The following is a 21,351-nucleotide window of genomic DNA, read 5'->3' as shown; positions in this document are numbered from 1 at the left end:
TCCGGCCGCCCCGCCCGGCTCCGGGGGGCGGGGACGAAGCAAAGGTCCCGCCGCCCGCCCCCTTCCCTCGCGATCCCCCGCCCCGGCCCGGCCCAACCCGCGGGGCTTCTAAGACTCGGCAGGCTGCGGGCGCGGGGCGCGAGGCTGCAGGGAGGTAAGTGCGGGCGGCTCGGCTCGGCTCCGGATCCGGCCCTGACCTTGGGGAGCCGAGCCCGCGCGGCTCTTTCTCTAGGGGACACCCTCCCGTCTGCCCCTTAGTCCAATGGGGTTCGAATGGGTGGGCTGCCCGCAGCTGGACCGCCAGCCCCATGGCGTCCCCTCCTCGTCCGCGTTCCCAGCCCCCGTCTCTGTCCCCCGACCCCTTTCCCATCCCCTCTCCTCCCCCTTCCCACTGCCACTTCCTTCCCTGGCTGTTGCTGGGGCAGCGGGTACTTACTGTCCGCCCCCCAACCCTTTGCGCCCTCTCCCCACTTCTTTGTCTTCCGGTTTCTCCTCCGGGTGCGCTAGGCTGTCCGTGGCCGGGCGCTGGGGCGCTTATGTGCGTGGAAGGAAGGCGGGGGCCGGCGTGGAATTCACTCTCTGGGCTGGACCAAGTCCCCATCCCTGGGGTGCTGGATACTGGGCCCCGAGCTTGTGGAGGAGGCCAAGCCCCTCGGGAGTTCTCGGCCTGGGTGGGATGACATCACCGCTGCTCACGGGGCCTCAACGTGCGGATTCCAGACTCCTTCCCATCTGCACCTGACCGGGAAAGACCAGAGGGCGGTCTTAGAAAGGCGCTGGTTGTACAGTGTTCAAAAAAACCTCTCATTGAGAGTCTACTCCGTTCAGAGGACTGTTCAGAGGGGCGGATGCCTTGGGATCGATGCCTTTAAGAGATAGTCTAGTTGGAGTGGAATGAAATATTGCTGTTAGGTCAGAGAAACAGCTGAATAAATGTAGAGTAAATTAATCGTTTTCCAAAGCCACAGCCAATGAACTCTTCTCGTAAAGGAAAACAGCCGGGAGAGGATGAGCCCAGCCAATTAGAGAGATCTGAGAAATGTGGCCCAAGCCCCCAGCTGCTGCCCTTAGCTCGCCTGCTTTAGGAGGAAGCCTTATGGTTTCCAAAAGTGCTTTTCTTTTTGTTCTTTTTGAACCCTCAGGGGGACCAGAGGGTTCTTTATTCTTAATCAGTCTCCTGTTATCCACTCCACTTCCTAAAAGCCTTTGCTGCCTTTGCCTTGACTCCTTTTTCAATCTCATGCCTGTCTTGCGATCATCATTTGTTTTTTATTTCGGATTTTTATTTTAGAAAGAAATGATGGAGTACTTTGTCTTTAATTTGCCTTCTTATTATAAAAATGAAGGTACTGGGCTGTAAGCACCAGAAGATACAGAAGGATGACACCTCTGTTTTAATTTAATAGACTCAATTTCACTTTATTTAGAAAACTAAATTCAAAATGTGCTGAAGTTGTTAGGAGACAAGTACTCACAGCGGTGTCTCATTTTCCTAGATAATGAAGAAATAATGTGTTTTATAGCCATGGTTTTTGCTTCCGCCATAACTGAAGTTTACCCTTTTGAGCACCTTTTCTTACTTTACAAAACAAATTATATGTAGTCCACATTCAAACAAACAAACAAACAAACAAAACCTGACGGCGGAGTTGGCAGAGCAGAGTGGTCCAGGGCTCAGGCTTGGGAGGCAGGTGGACCTTGTTTGGCATCTGGGCTCAGCACTATTTCTCTACTTGACATTCAGTGCCTTCTAGTCAAAGACCTCTGGGAACACAGGTGGAGTTGAAGGGGATGGATCATTGCTCGCTGAATGAGGAAGACTTCGCTCCATGGGGAACCCTGGGCGTCTCTGTAACTGAGTGCAGAAAGGAGTTACAGGATTTGGGCTTGTAGGCGATTTGGGGGAGAGTTTAAGGAGATAGGACTTTGCTCTGAATTGGATGCTGTCAGAAAGTGAGGGAAATTCTCTGGAGTATCTTCATAAATTTTATCTGAAAGGAGTGAGGCTAAAACCGTGGTTGGCTGAGAACCACAGTCGCTTGTGCTTAGAGTTGGTGGGGATGGTGGGAGTGTTTGGTCATTTTTGTGGTTTAGACAGTGTTTGTATTTTGTCTGTGGTCAGATAAGACTATGAGAGGTCTTGTTTTCGTCTTGATTTATCATGACCACAGAGTGCCCTTGCCAGATGTCGACGTCCTGTGATGTTCACGTTGACCAGGAAAACGCCAGGCCACTGCCAGCAACCCCAGGGCTAGCTGATGGTACCAGGCAGGCTCTTGGATGTCAGGGCTGCTGCTTTTTTTCTTGTTATCTTGGGCAAATTACTTAACATCTTTGAACTTTAGTTTCCACATCTGTAAAATATGGACAATGCCTACTCAGGGTTGTCGTGGAGATTAAATGAGGAAATGTGTAGAAAGGACTTAGCCCAGTACCTGGCACACAGCAGGTACTCGATATACAGTTGCCCACCCCCCCGCCCTTTTAGTGGATTTCGAGGTTCAGGTTTTTTTCCTAGAACTATTCACGCAGAGGCCCAGTGATCAACCAGAGCTGCTCCAGAGAAGAATCCTGAATTGGATATTAGGAAGAAGCGGGTCCTTTGCAACTCAAAGATGTGATCATTCCATCACTCTGAATCAGTCCTGAGGATGGACACGAGTGGTTGTAGTATCTTCTTATGCTATCATTACCCTGGCAACTATTTCTACAAGTCTTTGTTCCCAGGAGCCAGTGGTCCCAGTTGGCCATGTACTCTTCTGACTTTGTGTTGTTGTCTTGGTTTCGTGGTCTTTTCCTCTTATGTCTTTTGTCCGGGAGTCTCATTCGAGCTTGTATATCCTTACCACCTTCACTTTGGCTCTCTGAGTTCTAATCTGCTTCGAGCTGGGAAGCCACATAGGCAGACAAGTAGGAACTGTTGGCTAATGGAATTCTTCAGGCCCCAAATGAGAGAGCCCAGGATCTTCGGTACAGCAGTGAAGTGCAGTGGGGTTTTAGGCCATGAGCATTTTGAGCTTGGTCTCTCATGAGGCCATTTTCATCTCCTTCCAGGTTGGAGCATTTTGGAAATTTGAATCCGAAGTCTAATTTCTACTTGAGACATTATTGTGCTTGTCTGTGCCAGGCAACATGGGTTCTAGATCCTTTGGTGGGCCCTGGGCATATTATTTAATCTTTCCTGGCTGGACAGTTACTTTAGATGTTTGAGAATCAGACAACAGCGTATTGGCTCCCAATGCCACATGATAAACTGTATTGTATTAAATTTCTAGCATATATTGTACTTTGGCTCATCTCTCTATTCCATTGAAGGATCCTAGGAATAAAGAAAAGAACAATAGAAAACGGGCTAAAGACACAAACAGTTAGGAAAAAGATATATAAAAAGGCTTTAAACAAAAGATGCTTGATTTCACTTGTATTAAAATAACATGACTTAAAACTGTACTGAGGGACTTCCCTGGGTGGCGCAGTGGTTAAGAATCTGCCTGCCAATGCAGGGGACACGGGTTCGAGCCCCGGTCCAGGAAGATCCCACATGCTGCGAAGCAACTAAGCCTGTGCTCCACAACTACTGAGCCTGCGCTCTAGACCCCGCGAGCCACAACTACTGAAGCCTGTGTGCCTAGAGCCCATGCTCCGCAATAAGAGAAGACACTGCAACGAGAAGCCCGTGCGCTGCAACGAAGAGTAGCCCCCGCTCGCGGCAACTAGAGAAAGCGCACGCACAGCAACGAAGACCCAATGCAGCCAAAAATAAATAATTAATTAATTTAAAAAGAAAACAAAAGATATTGGCAGCTGATCTACATGACCCCACCAAAAAAACAAACAGAAAACTACACTGAGATACCATTTCTCACCTATGAGGCTGAAAAAAAATACAAAAGATTGATACCATACTCTGTTGCTGAGACTGATACTTTCATACCTTATTGGTGAGATTGCAAAATGGTACAACCTGTAAATTACAGATGCATTTACCATTGGTCTAGCAATCCCTCTTCTAGAAATCTCTCTTCAGATACTCTTGCCCATGTAGGAAGAAGACATACATTTAGCAGTATTTAGTGTGGCTTTTTTTTTTTTTTCTTTTTTTTTTTTTTTTTTTGCGGTATGCGGGCCTCTCACTGTTGTGGCCTCTCCCGTTGCGGAGCACGGGCTCCGGACGCTCAGGCTCAGTGGCCATGGCTCACGGGTCCAGCCGCTCCTTGGCATGTGGGATCTTCCCAGACCAGGGCACGAGCCCGTGTCCCCTGCATCGGCAGGCGGACTCTCAACCACTGCGCCACCAGGGAAGCCCTAGTGTGCATTTTGAAAATAATAAAAACTTACAAATTACCCAAGTGATCAGCAATACTGAACAGGTTAAATAAGCAATGGTACATCCATGTGAAGGGGTACCATGAAGCTGTATTATGCAGAAGGTTCTAACCGTGGAAAGATCTCCAGGATGTATTGCCACATGACAAAGTAGGATGCAGAAAAGTGTGTACACTCCTTTTTACTTATATTTGTATAAAGAAACATGAAGGTGATATACCTGAAGGGGAGAGGGGTGAAAAGGTAGATGGGACCTGGGTAGAAATGGGATTTCTCAGTGTATATCTTTTTCCATAGTTTAGATATTAGAGCCAAGTAAATATATTGTGTATTCAAACATAGTAATTAAAAAAAAAGCCTCTAACTTTACCTTCACAAGGAGAATATTCTGAGTCCCTTCATTGAGTAAACCTGGTTCTTATAAAAAAACAGCCAAAGCAATAGCCACTTCCATTAACTCTTTTTAAAGCAGCCTACACTGTCAAGAGGCCGTATTTGATGCTAGATTGAAAAACAAAATGAAAAATTAATTTAGGAGTTCTCTTTCTTCATCCTCTAATCCCTCTGGGGAGGATTGGTGTCATTACTAAGGCTTTGTTGCCCATAGCGGATGGGTTTGGGTTTTGTTATTTTATTATTTTTTAACGGCAAGCCTGATTTGGCTTCTTCAGAAACCTGTTTACTCTGAAGGCAAGTTAGTGAACTCCCTTCCAGGTTGTCCCAGGAAAGAATAAAAACCATAAAAATGGAGATGCTGATCACCATGGTGAACTGAGGCAGGTTCTGCTGTGGCTCTTCTCTTGGACAAGCAGGGTAAAATCCCCCGGGTCGTTGGGAGACCTTATTTTGTTAAAAGTTCTTTCCTTGTGTTTGACAAAATAAACCTTACACCTTATCCTAGATGCACTCTCAGCAGTTACTGTCTTACTGTCCCCAGCAGTCTGCTTCCTTCTGGATCCCTCTCTGGGTAGCTGGCATCCCCATCTCATCAGCCGACCCTGGCCTGAGCTAGCCGCAGGCCAAGCTGGGGAGTCTCCTCTCTTTCATCAGCACCTTCACATCCAACCAGACTTCTTGGGAAACCACCAAACCAGCATCTTTTCTACCCTTACACCACCAACGTAGTTCAGCATCATTGTGTGTTGTCTAATTGTTCCCTTCCAGCTGGTTTCCTATTTTGCTTCCAGAAGATCTTTCTAAGTGACCGCTCTGATCACACTGTTCCCTATATAACCCCTCCAGTGGCTCCTGCTGCCCTGGTTCCCCCAGAGGAGGCACAGGCCTTCAGGACCAGGACTGAGCCTTCTTCATCCTTATCCTTTGCACTTCCCCTCTCTAGAACCTGGCAGTGCAGTGCAGGAACCAGTCCCAGAGCTTGCAAAGCAACTCTCGGTCTGTCAAAGAATTGGCGATGGGCATATCTACACAAAACCATGTCTCCTGGACATCACGACCTTGCTGGTCCCAAATATTGCCTTGTACACCGATTCAATAAATATTTTGATAAATGAATAAATGAGTGCTCTGATATAAGAACAGGGTTAGTTGGCTATACAATAATATAAGAAAAGGTACTTTAGAGAAGAACTAGTGATAGTAAAACAATTTTTTTTATGCCCTTGAGAAGATTCATGGTAAAGAAAAGTGGGTTGAACTAATTAACATCTAAGATTATCTCAGCTCTTAAATTCTATGATTTTGTTATCTATGTGACTGCCAGACATCAGGATACAAATATAAATAAAACACAATTCTTGTGCATTAGACATTTTAACTGTTGACTGTGGTTTTAAAAAAATCTTTCAATTTGTGCTTTTTTTGAGTAATAATGATTATGTGTGTGTGCGCGCATATGTATATATTCATATGCGTATGTACAGCTATGAGCAGTTTATGTATTGTGAATTGTTTATAACCTTTGCCCATGTATCTACTACAGTATTTGTAAAACTTGATGTGGTTTGTAAAAGTTTTTTGTATATGTTAAATGTTCTGGTTCTTTGTTTTATAAGTATTTTCTCAGTTTGCCATTTGTCTTCCTAAAGGCCTTTCTCATCCTACAATTGTACAAATATTTGTATTTTTTTCTGGTACTTTATGGTTTCACTTTTCCTTAAAAACACTCTAATCCACTGAGGATTTGCTCTTGTGTATGGCATGAGTTAGGGATCTGACTTTATTTTTTTCCAGATGTTTAGCCAGTTGTTCTGACACCATTTATTGAATAGTATATACATCTTCCACTGAATGTAGTACTTTTATATCTTCCAACATGTCTCTCTCTTTTTTTTCCCTCCGGCTGAAGAGTGACTGGGCTTTCCTTTCTGGGGTTAAAAGTAATAGCTAGTCACTTCCCATTTATGAACAGGGGACATCACACAGTGTAGAGAAAAAGCACATTTGACCCTTCAAAGAAGTGGTCATAAGTAAGATACAAATTGGGGTAGTCAGTACGCTGTTCAACAGATATTCCCAGGTCTCTGCCTTCCAAATACTTGGTAGGATTGTATTTCCTGACCATTGTGATTGGCTGAGGCCATCTGCCTAGTTCTGACAAATTGTGAGTGGATGTGACGTGTGTCAGTTTTGGGCCAGAGCATTTAATTGCTGGTGTGAGACTTTTCAGAACTCTCTTTCCTGTTGGCTGATGACATGATATTCAAGATGGCGGCTGCCCCTTCAGCCTGGATCCCTGAATGGCTACGAGGAGCAAAGCCTTCCTGTCCTGGTTTGGACGTGTAGCGTGAGCACTAAATAAACCTCACTGGTTATACACCACCGAGATTTGGAGGCATAACCTAGCCTATCCTGATTTATATACATATTCTCTTTCAGTATTTCAATTTGATTTTTTAGACATCAACTGAACTCAAACTAGAGGCTTCTCTAAGGAGAAGGTATTCTTTCATGTATACTGATTGATACTAGGGAGAAATAAGGTAATTTTAGAAAAAAGTCACGAAATAACAACTTCCTGTATATTTTTTTTCAGGTAATCTGGAGCTCTCAAAATGTTTGCCAAAGCAACAAGGAATTTTCTTAGAGAAGTTGATGCTGGAGGTAACCTGATCACAGTATCAAATTTGAATGACTCTGATAAATTACAACTTCTAAGTCTGGTGACCAAAAAAAAGAGATTGTGGTGCTGGCAGAGACCCAAATACCAGTTTTTATCTGTCACCCTGGGAGATGTACTCACAGAAGACCAGTTTCTGAGTCCAGGTATGTTTCTTTGGTTATATTGTACAATTAGTTCCAGAACAGGAGATGATTCTTCTTTTAGACACGTGTTGTCTTGAGTGACTGTAAGGCAATACCTTATAATCAGTTCTCCTGTTTCTTTGCCTACTGTTTTAAAAACGTATCCTTCCGTAAAATGAGAAAATTCTGCAGGCCTGACATGAAAAGTTATAGCTTAATATTTAAGAAATAATATTGCAGTTTTGGTATAAAAGTACAACATGCTCATTTGTAGATGTTGTGGCCCCTCAGCATGAGTGGGTTGGTTTTACTTCCCCAAATTTGGTTTGGTGTTGAGGTTGATGATGCCACGTATCCATCAGGAGGGTGCGAAAAGTTTTATTACTCACATAACGAAGCTTTTCTGGGGACAGCATGGCAGGTTCCCAAGGCTGGTCCAAAAATAGCTAGAGAGAAGGAGCGGATAAGAGATGGGCTCAGTTTCTCTAATGAATATGAGGTGTGGTGAGGGTTCTGCACGTAGGCTGGGGCTTACAACTTTTCAATTTCCTGCCGGTGCCAATGGAGGGACCACCTAGGGGTTCTTACCCTACTGCCCAGATGTGTAACAGAAAGAAAAGGGGGTGGGGGTGGGCTTGAAACATTAAGCATCAAAAATGGGGAGTTTGACTCATTATTACAGAGGAACATGTATAAAATATAGAAAGGCAAGAAAACAAATCAACAAAAATTCCTCCATCAAGTGTTAATTCCCATTAACACTTGGATTGTATCTTTTCTTTCTCTGCATCTAATTTTTATAAACAAAATTGGAAACATATTACATATAATTTTTATATACTCCTCATTTATTTATTTATTTATTTATTTGCGGTACGCGGGCCTCTCACTGTTGTGGCCTCTCCCGTTGCGGAGCACAGGCTCCGGATGCACAGGCTCAGCGGCCATGGCTCACAGGCCCAGCTGCTCCATGGCATGTGGGATCTTCCTGGACCAGGGCACGAACCCGCGTCCCCTGCATCGGCAGGCGGACTCTCAACCACTGTGCCACCAGGGAGGCCCGCATGTGTCTTTTTGAATTATGGTTTTCTCCGGGTATATGCCCAGTAGTAGGATTGCTGGATCATATGGTAATTCTATTTTTAGTTTTCTAAGGAACTTCCATACTGTTCTCCATAGTGGCTGTATCAATTTACATTCCCACCAACAGTGCAAGAGGGTTCCCTTTTCTCCACACTCTCTCCAGCATTTGTTGTTTGTAGATTTTCTGATGATGCCCATTCTAACTGGTGTAAGGTGATACCTCATTGTAGTTTTGATTTGCATTTCTCAAATAATTAGTGATGTTGAGCAGCTTTTCATGTGCATCTTGGTCATCTGTATGTCTTCTTTGGAAAAATGTTTATTTAGGTCTTCTGCCCATTTTTTGATTAGGTGGTTTTTTTTTTTAATATTGAGCTGCACGAGCTGTTTATATATTTTGGAGATTAATCCTTTGTCCGTTGCTTCATTTGCGAATATTCTCTCCCATTCTAAGGGTTGTCTTTTCATCTTGTTTATGGTTTCCTTTGCTGTGCAAAAGCTTTTAAGTTTCATTAGGTCCCATTTCTTTGTTTTTGTTTTTATTTCCATTACTCTAGGAGGTGGATCAAAAAAGATCTTGCTGTGATTTATGTCAAACAGTGTTCTACCTATGTTTTCCTCTAAGAGTTGTATAGTGCCCTGTCTTACATTTAGGTTTCTAATCCATTTTGAGTTTATTTTTGTGTATGGTGTTAGGGAGTGGTCTAATTTCATTCTTTTACATGTAGCTGTCCAGTTTTCCCAGCACCACTTATTGAAGAGACTGTCTTTTCTCCATTGTGTATCTTTGCCTCGTTTGTCATAGATTAGTTGACCAAAGGTGTGTGGGTTTATCTCTGGGCTTTCTATCTTGTTGCATTGATCTGTGTTTCTTTTCTTGTGCCAGTACCATATTGTCTTGATTACTGTAGCTTTGTAGTATAGTCTGAAGTCAGGGAGTCTGGTTCCTCCAGCTCCGTTTTTTTTCTTCAAGACTGCTTTGGCTATTCGGGGTCTTTTGTGTATCCATACACATTTTGACGTGATTTGTTCTAGTTCCGTAAAAACTGCCATTGGTAATTTGATAGGGATTGCATTGAATCTGTAGATTGCTTTGAGTAGTATAGTGATTTTCATAATATTCTTCCAATCCAGGAACATGGTATATCTGTCCATCTGTTGGTATCATCTTTTATTTCTTTCATCAGTGTCTTATAGTTATCTGCATACAGGTCTTTTGTTTCCCCAGGTGTGTTTATTCGTAGGTATTTTATTCTTTTTGTTGCAATGGTAAATGGGAGTGTTTCCTTAATTTCTCTTTCATATTTTTCATCATTAGTGTATAGGAATGCAAGAGATTTCTGTGCATTAATTTTGTATCCTGCAACTTTACCAAATTCATTGATTAGCTCTAGTAGTTTTCTGGTGGCATCTTTAGGATCCTCTATGTATAGTATCATGGCATCTGCAAACAGTGACAGTTTTACTTCTTCTTTTCCAATATGTATTCCTTTTATTTCTTTTTCTTGTCTGAGTGCCGTGGCTAGGACTTCCAAAACTGTGTTTTATAATAGTGGTGAGAGTGGACATCCTTGTCTTGTTCCCGATCTTAGAGGAAATGCTTTCAGTTTTTCACCATTGAGAATGATGTTTGCTCTGGGTTTGTTATATATGGCCTTTATTATGTTGAGGTAGGTTCCCTCTATGCCCACTTTCTGGAGAGTTTTTTAATCATAAATGGGTGTTGAAATATTTCAAAAGCTTTTTCTGCATCTATTGAGATGATCATATGGTTTATTTATTTACTTATTTATTTATTTGCGGTACGCAGGCCTCTCACTGTTGTGGCCTCTCCCGTTGCAGAGCACAGGCTCTGGACGCGCAGGCTCAGTGGCCATGGCTCACGGGCCTAGCTGCTCCACGGCATTTGGGATCTTCCCGGACTTCGGCACGAACCCGTGTCCCCTGCATCGGCAGGCAGACTCTTAACCACTGTGCCACCAGGGAAGCCCGATCATATGGTTTTCATTTTTCAATTTGTTAATATAGTGTATCACATTGATTGATTTGCGTATATTGAAGAATCCTTGCATCCCTGGGATAAATCCCACTTGATCATGGTGTATGATCCTTTTAATGTGTTGTTGGATTCTGTTGCTAGTATTTTGTTGAGGATTTTTGCATCTATATTCATCAGTGACATTGGCCTGTAGTTTTCTTTTTTGGTAGTATCTTTGTCTGGTTTTGGTATCAGGGTGATGGTGGCCTCATAGAATGAGTTTAGGAGTCTTCCTTCCTCTGCAAGTTTTTGGAAGAGTTTGAGAGGTTGGGTGTTAGCTGTTCTCTAAATGTTTGATAGAATTCACCTGTGAAGCCATCTAGTCCTGGACTTTTGTTAGTTGGAAGATTTTTAATCACATTTTCAATTTCATTACTTATGAGTGGTCTGTTCATATTTTCTATTTCTTCCTGGTTCAGTCTTGGAAGGTTATACCTTTCTAAGAATTTGTCCATTTCTTCAGGTTGTCCATTTTATTGGCATACAGTTGCTTGTAGTAGTCTCTTAGGATGCTTTGTACTTCTGCAGTGTCTGTTGTAACTGCTCCTTTTTCATTTCTAATTTTATGGATTTGAGTCCTCTCCCTCTTTTTCTTGTTGTGTCTGGCTAATGGTTTATCAATTTTGTTTATCTTCTCAAAGAACCAGCTTTTAGTTTTATTTATCTTTGCTATTGTTTTCTTTGTTTCTATTTCATTTATTTTCGCTCTGATCTTTATGATTTCTTTCCTTCTGCTAACTCTGGGTTTTGTTTGTTCTTCTTTCTCTAGTTCCTTTAGGTGTAAAGTTAGATTGTGAATTTGAGATATTTGTTTCTGGAGGTAGGCTTGTATAGCTATAAACTTCCCTCTTAGCACTGCTTTTGCTGCATTCCATAGGTTTTGGATTGTCGTGTTTTCATTGTCATTTGCCTCTAGGTATTTTTTGATTTCCTCTTTGATTTCTTCAGTGATCTCTTGGTTATTTAGTAACGTATTGTTTAGCCTCCATGTGTTTGTGTTTTTTACGTTTTTTCGCCTGTAATTGATTTCTAATCTCATAGCGCTGTGGTCAGAAAAGATGCTTGATATGACTTCAATTTTCTTAAATTTACTGAGGCTTGATGTGTGACCCAAGATATGATCTATCCTAGAGAATGTTCCGTGCACACTTGAGAAGAAAGTATAATCTGCTTGTTTTGGATTGAATGTTCTATAAATATCAATTAAATTATCTGGTCTATTTTGTCATTTAAAGCTTGTGTTTCCTTATTAATTTATTGCTTGATGATCTGTCCATTGTTGTACGTGAGGTGTTAAATTCCTGCACTATTATTGTGTTACTGTCGATTTCCTCTTTTGTAGCTGTTAGCAGTTGCCTTGTGTATTGAGATTCTTCTATGTTGAGTGCATATATATTTATAATTGTTATATCTTCTTCTTGGATTGATCCCTTGATCATTATGTAGTGTCCTTCCTTGTCTCTTGTAACATTCTTTATGTTAAAGTCTATTTTATCTGTTATGAGTATTGCTACTCCAGCTTTCTTTTGATTTCCGTTTGCATGGAATATCTTTTTCCATCCCCTCACTTTCAGTCTGTATGTGTCCATAGGTCTGAAGTGGGTCTCTTGTAGGCAGCATATATCTGGGTCTTGTTTTTGTATCCATTCAGCAAGCCTGTGTCTTTTGATTGGAGCATTTAATCCATTCACATTTAAGGTAATTATCAATATGCATGTTCCTCTTACCATTTTCTTAATTGTTTTGGGTTTGTTATTGTAGGTCTTTTCCTTCTCTTGTGTTTCCTGCCTAGAGAAGTTCCTTTAGCATATGTTGTAAAGCTGGTTTGGTGGTGCTGAATTCTCTTAGCTTTTGCTCGTTTATAAAGGTTTTAATTTCTCCATTGAATGTGAATGAGATCCTTTCTGGGTAATCTTTGTTGTAAGTTTTTCCCTTTCATCACTTTAACTATGTCCTGCCACTCCCTTCTGGCTTGCAGAGTTTCTGCTGAAAGATCAGCTATTAACCTTATGGGGATTCCCTTGTATTTTATTTGTTGCTTTTCCCATGCTGCTTTTAATATTTTTTCTTTGAATTTAATTTTTGGTAGTTTGATTAATACATGTCTTGGCCTGTTTCTCCTTTGATTTATCCTCTATGGGACTCTCTGCACTTCCTGAACTTGACTATTTCCTTTCCCACGTTAGGGAAGTTTTCAAGTATAATCTCTTCAAATGTTTTCTCACACCCTTTCATTTTCTCTTCCTCTTCTGGGACCCCTATAATTAGAATGTTGGTGTGTTTCTTGTTGTCCAGAGGTCTCTGAGACTGTCCTCAGTTCTTTTCATTCTTTTTTCTTTATTCTTCTCTGAGGCAGTTATTTCCACTCTTTGATCTTCCATTTCACTTATCCATTCTTCTGCGTCAGTTATTCTCCTATTTACTCCTTCTAGAGTATTTTTAATTTCATTTATTGTGTTGTTCATCACTGTTTGTTTGCTCTTTAGTTCTTCTCGGTCCTTGTTAAACGTTTCTTGTATTTTCTCCATTCTATTTCCAAGATTTTGGATCATCTTTACTAACATTACTCTGAATTCTTTTTCAGGTAGACTGCATAGTTCCTCTTCATTTGTTTTGTCTGGTGGGTTTTTACCTTGCTCCTTTATCTGCTGCATATTTCTCTGTTTTCTCATTTTGTTTAACTTTGTGCTTGGGGTCTCCTTTTCGCAGGCTGCAGGTTTGTAGTTCCCATTATTTTTGCTGTCTGCCCCCACAGGGTGAGGTTGGTTCAGTGGCTTGTGTAGGCTTCCTGGTGAAGGGGACTAGTGCCTGTGTTCTGGTGGGCGGGGCTGGATCTTGTCCTTCTGGTGGGCAGGGCTGCATCCGGTGGTGTGTTTTGGAGTGTCTGTGAACTTAGTATGACTTTAGGCAGCCTCTCTGCTAATGGGTGGGGTTGTGTTTCTGTCTTGCTAGTTGTTTGGCGTGGGGCATCCAGCATTGGACCTTGCTGGCTGTTGGGTGGAGCTGGGTCTTAGTGTTGAGATGGAGATCTCTGGGAGGCCTCTCGCCAATTGATATTATGTGTGGCCAGGAGGTTTCTGGTGGTCCAATGTCCTGGACTCGGCCCTCCCACCGTGGAGGCTCAGGCTCAACATCTGGCTGGAGCACCAAGACCCTGTTAGCCACACGGCTCAGAAGAAAAGGAAGAAAGAAAAATCCCCAAAAAGCAAAAACTAAAAAATGGACAGAATCCTAGGACAAATGGTAAAAGCAAACTTATACAGACAAAATCACACAAAGAAGCATATACCTACACACTCACAAAAAGAGAAAAAGGAGAAAAATATATATATATTAAAAAAAAGGAAGAGAGTAACCAAACCAATGAATATATCCACCAATGATAATAAGCACTAAATACTAAACTAAGATAAACATAAAACTAGAAACAAATCAGATGCAGAGAGCAAACCCCACGTCTAGGGTTGCTCCCAAAGTCCACCGCCTCAGTTTTGGGAACATTCATTTCTATTCAGGTATTCTTCAGATGCAGGGTTTATCAAGTTGATTGTGGGGATTTAATCTGCTGCTCCTGAGGCTGCATGGAGAAATTTCCCCTCCTCTGTTCTCACAGCTCCTGGGGTTCAGTGTTGGTTTTGGCTTCGCCTCTGTGTGTAGGTCACCCTCAGGAGTCTGTTACTCACCCTTACAGAAGGGGGTTAAAGCAGCAGCTGATTAGGGCTCTCTTGCTCACTCAGGGCAGGGGAGGGAGGGGTTTGGTTGTCAGAATTGGAATGCGAGGTGAGCCTCTGGCGGCAGAGGTCGGCATGACGTTGCAACAGCCTGAGGCGCGCCGTGTGTTCTTCTGGGGAAGTTGTCCCTGGATCATGGAACCCTGGCATTGGCGGGCTGCACAGGCTCCTGGGGGATGTGGATAGTGACCCGCACTTGCACACAGAATTCTTGGTGGCAGCGGCAGCAGCGTTAGCAGTTTATGCCCGTCTCTGGGGTGCAAGCTGATAGTCGTGTCTCGTGCCTGTCTCTGGAGCTCTTTCAGGCGGTGCTCTGCCTTCTGTGGGCACGCTGGGAAGGGATCCCCTCTCCTCGCGCATCCTGAAACAAAGGTCTCGCCTCTGGCAGGTCCAGACTTTTTCTTGGATTCCATCCCGGCTAGCTGTGGCACACTAGTCCCCTTAGGCTGTCTTCACGCAGCCAACCCCAGTCCTCTCCCTGGGGTCTGGCCTCTGAAACCCAAGCCTCAGCTCCCGGCCCCCACCTGCCCTGGTGGTTGAGCAGACAAGCCTCTCAGGCTGGTGGGTGCTGGTCAGCACCAGTCCTCTGTGTGGGGGATCGCTCCGCTTTGCTCTCTGCACCCCTATTGCTGTGCTGTGCTCTGTGGCTCTGAAAATTACCCCTGCCCGACCCCCATCCCTGCCAGGGAAGGGGCTCCCTAGTGTGTGGAAACCTTTCCTCCTTCACAGCTCCCTCCCACTGGTGCAGGTCCCGTCCCTATTCTTTTGTCTCTGTTTTTCCTTTTTTTTTTTTTTTTTGCCTTACACAGGTACGTGGGGAGTTTCTTGCCTTCTGGGAAGTCTGAGGTCTTCTGCCAGCGTTCAGTAGGTGTTCTGTAGGAGTTGTTCTATGTGTAGATGTATTTTTGATGTCATTGTGGGGAGGAAGGTGATCTCCACGTCTCACTCCTCTGCCATCTTGAAGGTCTCCCTTTTTTCTTACTGAGATATAGTTGATTTACAATATTATATTAGTTTCAGGTGTACAATATAGTGATGCAAAATTTTTATAGATAATACTCCATTTATAGTTATTAGAAAATATTGGCTATATTCTCTGTGCTGTGTAATATATTCTTGTAGCTTATTTATTTTATACATAGCAGTTTGTACTTCTTAATCCTCTACCCCCATCTTACCCCTCCCCCACTTCCCTCTCCCCTTTGGTAACCACTAGTTTGTTCTCTATATCTGTGAGTCTGTTTCTTTTTTATTATTGGCACTAGTTTTATTTTTTTAGATTGTACATGTTAGTGATAACATACAGTGTCTTTCTCTGATTTATTTCACTTGGCATAATACCCTCCAAGTCCATCCATGTTGTTGCAAATGGCAAAATTTCATTCTTTTCTACGGCTGTGTAGTATTCCATTGTGTGTGTGTGTGTGTGTGTGTGTGTGTGTGTGTGTGTGTATACCACATCTTCCTTATCCATTCTTCTGTTGATGGACACCTAGGTTGCTTCCATATCTTGGCAATTGTAAATAATGCTGCTGTGAACATTGGGGTGGCATAGATTCTTAAAGATAGAATTACTGGACCAGAGGTTGGGAACTTTTCGAAGACTCTTGGTACTTATTCCTACACTGCTTTTTGGAACGTGGTGATATATGAAAGCACCATCAGCTCTTAATTATTGGACTAGATGATGTTTGAGTCTTCTTTCAGCCCTAAAGTTCTCTAATTTTGTGATTGCATCTCCCTTAAAGGGAAAAAGTGATAGAGGAGGTAATTTGAGTTGACAAATAATGTCCTTTCTTCCAGCTCAGCATTCTAGCCAATACTTTCTTCAGCCAGGCTCATTATCAGAGCTGTCAAACAATGGGCAAGTGAATTGATACTAATTTTATGTCATGTTTTCCCCCTGGATGTCTGGTAGAACCCTTACTGAGTAGTGTAATAACTAAATATAAGGAAAGGCAAGAGAAAAAAAAATTCACAGAACAGACCATGGACCCCTGAGTAAGTGGAATTTCACCGCTCTGTGCTGTTAGGTGCTTCTTCCGTGGTGTCCTGAGAGCTGTTGTTAGATGGGTCAGGCCGGTTGCAGTCCCTGCAGATTAGGAAGTCCCACATATGCTCATCATCTGAGGCCAGAGCTCGTGCCTGGTTCTGTGTCCTGTTGCTGTTAGGGCTGTGATGAGAGGTGCCCACCCACTACTTTGTCTTCTGAGCAGATTCATGATGCCTCACCTTCGTTATTCTTGGCCCTGGCAACCACACTGGAGTGTTATGTTGCCCGGGGTGCGGAGGTTGGAGGGTGGTGACTTGGTTGTCCTACCCATGGCCTGTTGGCTTCCTCACTTTTCCCTTCCACCTGCAGCAGTGGATAACTCGATGCAGACGTGTGCACAAATGACGTCTGGTTTGGAGGTGTGCCTAGTGTGGCATTTTGCAGTACACAGACAGTCTTGATTGTCCTTACCTGCTGTGGGATCCAGTTTTGGGGTCAGAGTTTTCAGGAATGGTAATAAGCCTGATTGGGGCCAGAACAGGGATCAAAGGGTAGAATTTCTGTCTGTGTAGTACTTTATACAATCTAGGACTGTCCTGTTTATCAGGAAATGATGTTGCTTTGGCCTAAACCCAATGGATAGATTGAGCACTTGCTATGTGCCAGGCTCTGTATACATCAACTTCCAGTAGAACCCATCAGGTAGGTATTATTAATTATCTCCAAATTACATATGACAAACCTGAGGTTCAGGGTGATGGATGTTACCCAAGGTCTCCCAGCTAGGTATATTAGACTAGTGATAAAATCTTGAGCTCTTAACAGCTGCTATATGCTGCTTCCGAAAGCATTTCCCAGAGTGTTTGTGTTCTCAAGATGTGACTAGGAGAAGGCTGTGACTTGGGGGCATTTTCCTAAGCTTCTTATTTTTCATGGAGATGATTCTCTACTTGGTAAATTTCACAGGTAATGAATGGTGATTAATTCTCATTAACCCTGGTTGAGGTATAGGTTTTGTTGCCTGGGGTGAAAGAAATACAGGTGTTGGGGGCAGTGGCTGGATGGAAAGAAACGTTTCAGACTCCAGTCGGATTTGAATCCCTTATGAAGTGCCGCCAGGAGCCCAGGAGAGCCTTGGATCAAGAAAATGGAAAGGGCCGAGTATGAAGTTCCTGAGAGCCTCTCAGTGTAACCTTCCTGAATGATGGTGACTGAGACCATTTTTATGGTAGTATTTGGTTTAATTAAAAATGAGAACAGTAGAAATCTGGAGACATGTGAAGGCTAGCAGTTCAAGTCTGAGATCATCAGATGTTTATCTTTAGTGTTCAGACAAAAAAGGGCAGATCCTGAAGGCAATCTGCTAGCCATCGCCTGGTATGACCAGGTGAGTGGATTGAAGCTGGGACAGCAGCTGGGTGGTGGCATCTTTCTCAGTGTCTGGGAAGCCAGGAAAGAAGAATGGAGAGTCTGGAGCTTGTGTGTTCCAAGATGGTGTTTGAAGCAGGGAGGAAGGGCATGCCCACTGACTTTATCAGGAACACAGAGATAAGGAATTGCTTGATAAGGAATTGAAAGACTGGGTGGAGGTCAGATATAAACAGGTAAATATGGGGAGAACTGTTTCAATGGAGATGGTAATGAAGGCCAGGGCAGTGTTCTCCAAGGCCACCAGTGAGAAGGGAGGATGCCCGAGGACCGGTTCAGGCGTCTGACCTGCAAGATACTGAATCAGGCAGGCCGCTCCCTGGGCAGAGTGATGGGCTGCTATCTTCTCTGTGCTTTGGTGTCATCCTCATCTAGTCCCTTCATCCTGGAAAAGTACATATTTAACATGTCCTATTTCTTTACCTGGTTAGTAGTTAAACAGATGTTTGCTTTAAAATTATTCATGAAACTCTATAGATACTTTTTGTGCACTTGTCTATATGTGTGTATATTGGAATTGAAAGATGAAAAAACAAAAAAGTGCCCAGTAGAGTCCCTGGCCACCAGTGCATGCCACGCTCTTAGCACCCAGGTTCTTTTGCCCGTACATGCAGCGCGGCCACCGGCTTTCCATTCTGCTTGCAGACCTCATGTTTCCCACTGGTTTCTGCAGGATTGGAAAGCTAGGTGACCTGAGGCACAGAGGTGGCCGTTTTGTCATTAGATTCCTCTGCATGTCTCATTCACTGTAGTGGTCGTGGAGTCGGACTTTGTGAAATACGAGGGCAAGTTTGAAAACCATGTGAGTGGGACCCTGGAGACGGCACTGGGGAAGGTCAAGCTGAACATTGGTGGCAAAGGCCTCGTGGAGAGTCAGTCCTCGTTTGGAACCCTGAGGAAGCAGGAGGTGGACTTGCAGCAGCTCATTGGAGTTGCCCAGGAGAGGTAATGGGAATTCTGCTTGGTATTTTGGACTTTGACATGTCTCTCATTGAAAGGTCGTTCTGTGGGACGTTGGCTAGAAGGGTGACATTGGGATCTTGGCCAATCAGCAAACGTTACCGAATGCCCATGTGCTGAAACTTGATGAGCAGTGCATCCTTTAGTCTGGACGTTGACTGTTCTTAGCCTGAGAGGGGAGACTTGGGAAGCATTTTAAAAGGATGTTACTTCAGACAAATGTGTACTTTAAGGAAATCATACGATTTATAAAATACCAACAGTGAGAACGCTCTGTCCTACGTTTCTGAATATTAATATCAGAAGTAGAAAAATCCCCCTTCTGCCCTGGCTCTTTATGATTTTCTGATGAGGAAAAGGAGAAAGCAGGTGTGGGGGGCTTCAGGGGAAGAGCTGGTTTTTAACTCTGAAGTCTTAAAACCCCACGTTTATTCATTGTTTAGATGTCAGTAAATACATTTTACCCCAGTAAAATGATAATACCTCATTATTTTTACCTTATGTTTATTCAACATTCCATAAGTAATTTTGCTGAGTGCCTACGATGTACCACATACTGTTCTACATGCTGGGGATGCTGCAGTGAATAGAATGCCAACATTTCTGCCCTATATTCTAGTGGGGGAGAGGCACAAAACATGCAACTAAGTGAAATATATAGTAGGTTGATGGTACTCTCTGGAATGGAGAAAAATGTAGCAGAGATGGGGGATAGAACATGCCAGGAATGGGGGCTGATTTGAAAAGGTGGCCAGAGAAAGCATCCTGGAGAAGATGGCATCAGAGCAAAGACCTGAAGCTGGGGATGGGAGCGAGCATAGGAGTGTCCTGGGCAAGAAGGCTGTAGGCAGAGGTGGTGTGATTGGGGCTGAGTAAATAGGGCAAGGGCAGGTGAGGTCAGAGGGCGTAAAGGAACAGTAGCAGGTCCCGTAGGACCTTGCAGGCCACTGGAAAGACTAACTCGTCCTCGGAGTGAGGTGGGAAGCCACTGGAAGATTCTAAGAAGGGAAGTGACAGGATCTGACTTACGTGTTAGAAGGATCCTTCTGGCCGCTGGGCTGAGGAGAGACTGGATGGGTGGGAGCTGGGCATCCAACTGAGAGGTTATTGTAGTAATCCTGACAAGAGATGATATTTCCCCTTGTACAGTAACATAGGTGCATTTTCATGTGTAATTGTATCACCCTTTTTCTTTTAAAATGGAAAATGTCAACCCAAATAAATTAAGAGAAAACTCACTTGTGTTAAGTATAGGTAGCTTATCTCCTCTTTTCCAATGTTCTTAGGATTATATGAAATATAAAATAGGTTTGCTCACTGAATGAAATAATCTTTAAAAATTAATGAGTAAAAAATACCATAAAACTCATGTATCAAGCATTTGGTGGGTGGGTTTTGGACAGATATCGAGCATGCTTGGGCAACTGAAGTCTTCAAAACCCATTCACCTGTCCGCTAAGCTGATGCTTAATGGAGTTGAAAGACCATGGTGGCTATTTGACTGTTGCCTCCTGGCACTTTCTAGAACTCCAGGACTCGACTGAGTTAGGACTCAGGCAGGAATTCCCTTTCTCGGTCAGAGAACTTTAAGCTCTCTGTGGTGATACCAGGTGGAAGGGACAGCCACCTCTTTCTCTGATAGTCATGACCTTAATTATCTTTTCTCTACCGCTCTTCTTTGCTAGAGAGGCATTTTCCTTCTCTACTACAACACTGGAAAGATATTTGTTGTTTGTCTGAAAATGAAATTTAACTGGAAGTCTTATATTTTTATTTGCTAAGTCTCGCAAATAAGGGGGAAGAGGGGCAGGAGGGCTGGCTGTTCCCTCAGTCTTTAGACAGCCCTCTAGAGTGTAATCCTATTCTGCAGTCTTGTTATTTCTATTTGAAAAACCACAGTTTGGCAATGCTCTGTAATCACGTTTCCCGTTATAGGTTTCTCAAACACTCTTCGTGATTCAGGTGTAGAAGATAGTGCCAATAGGAAGCATATGGGGAGGAGTCAGTGAGTAGAGATGGGAAGAAGTAGTCTCAGAGAAAGATGCTAGGGCCAGCAGTTATAAGGGGGAGAGAGGGAGGGGAAGGAGATATGCATGTGCTGAGTACCTCCTGTGTGCCAAGCACTTTATAGACGTCATCTCATTTACTCTGCACAGCCGTCTCTTTTTAGGTTTGAGGATTTAAGGCTCAGGGAAGGAAGTGACTTGTTCTCAGTCTCGGAACTCAATTTGGGTGCTGCAGCTGGGATTCATCCCAGGATTTTCTGGCTCCAAAACTCCTGTTCTTTCCTCTACGTGATTCTTGAAGTGACTGTGAAGCAAAGGAATTGGCTGAGATAAAAATAGTTAAAATTATAGCAGGAGATATAAAGGCAGAGGCATGAATCTGGGTCCCCAGTGAGGGTACCTAGGGGGTGTACAGTGTTCCAGGCACTGTCCTGAACAAGTACATGTGAATAGCTGGTCTGCCCACCTGGAGGTGCCCACACGAGGGCATGAGATCACTTGGGGAGAGTTTGGACATTCTGTTCTTTCTACAGGTGATTGGGAAAGGATGGCCTGGGTAGGGGAAGAGGGGTAGGGGCAACACCA

General features: G+C 43.4%; 1 protein-coding gene across 1 annotated transcript in view; it reads left to right on the top strand.

Moving 5' to 3' along the window:
* Window positions 1-7,323: 7,323 nt before the first annotated feature.
* Window positions 7,324-21,351, top strand: part of GSDME (gasdermin E) — a 59,654-nt gene continuing 45,626 nt past the window's right edge. Inside the window, exons 1-2 of the mRNA XM_082845883.1 lie at window positions 7,324-7,548; window positions 18,553-18,745. Of these exons, the coding sequence (XP_082702009.1) occupies window positions 7,338-7,548; window positions 18,553-18,745 (404 nt within the window). The 5' untranslated portion in view covers window positions 7,324-7,337. The remainder of the gene's footprint in view (window positions 7,549-18,552; window positions 18,746-21,351) is intronic.

Source organism: Leucopleurus acutus (genome assembly GCF_964270905.1).
Source record: "Leucopleurus acutus genome assembly, chromosome: 9".
In the NCBI taxonomy this organism is placed as follows: Eukaryota; Metazoa; Chordata; class Mammalia; order Artiodactyla; family Delphinidae; genus Leucopleurus; species Leucopleurus acutus.
This window is presented reverse-complemented; position numbering and strand designations above follow the sequence as displayed.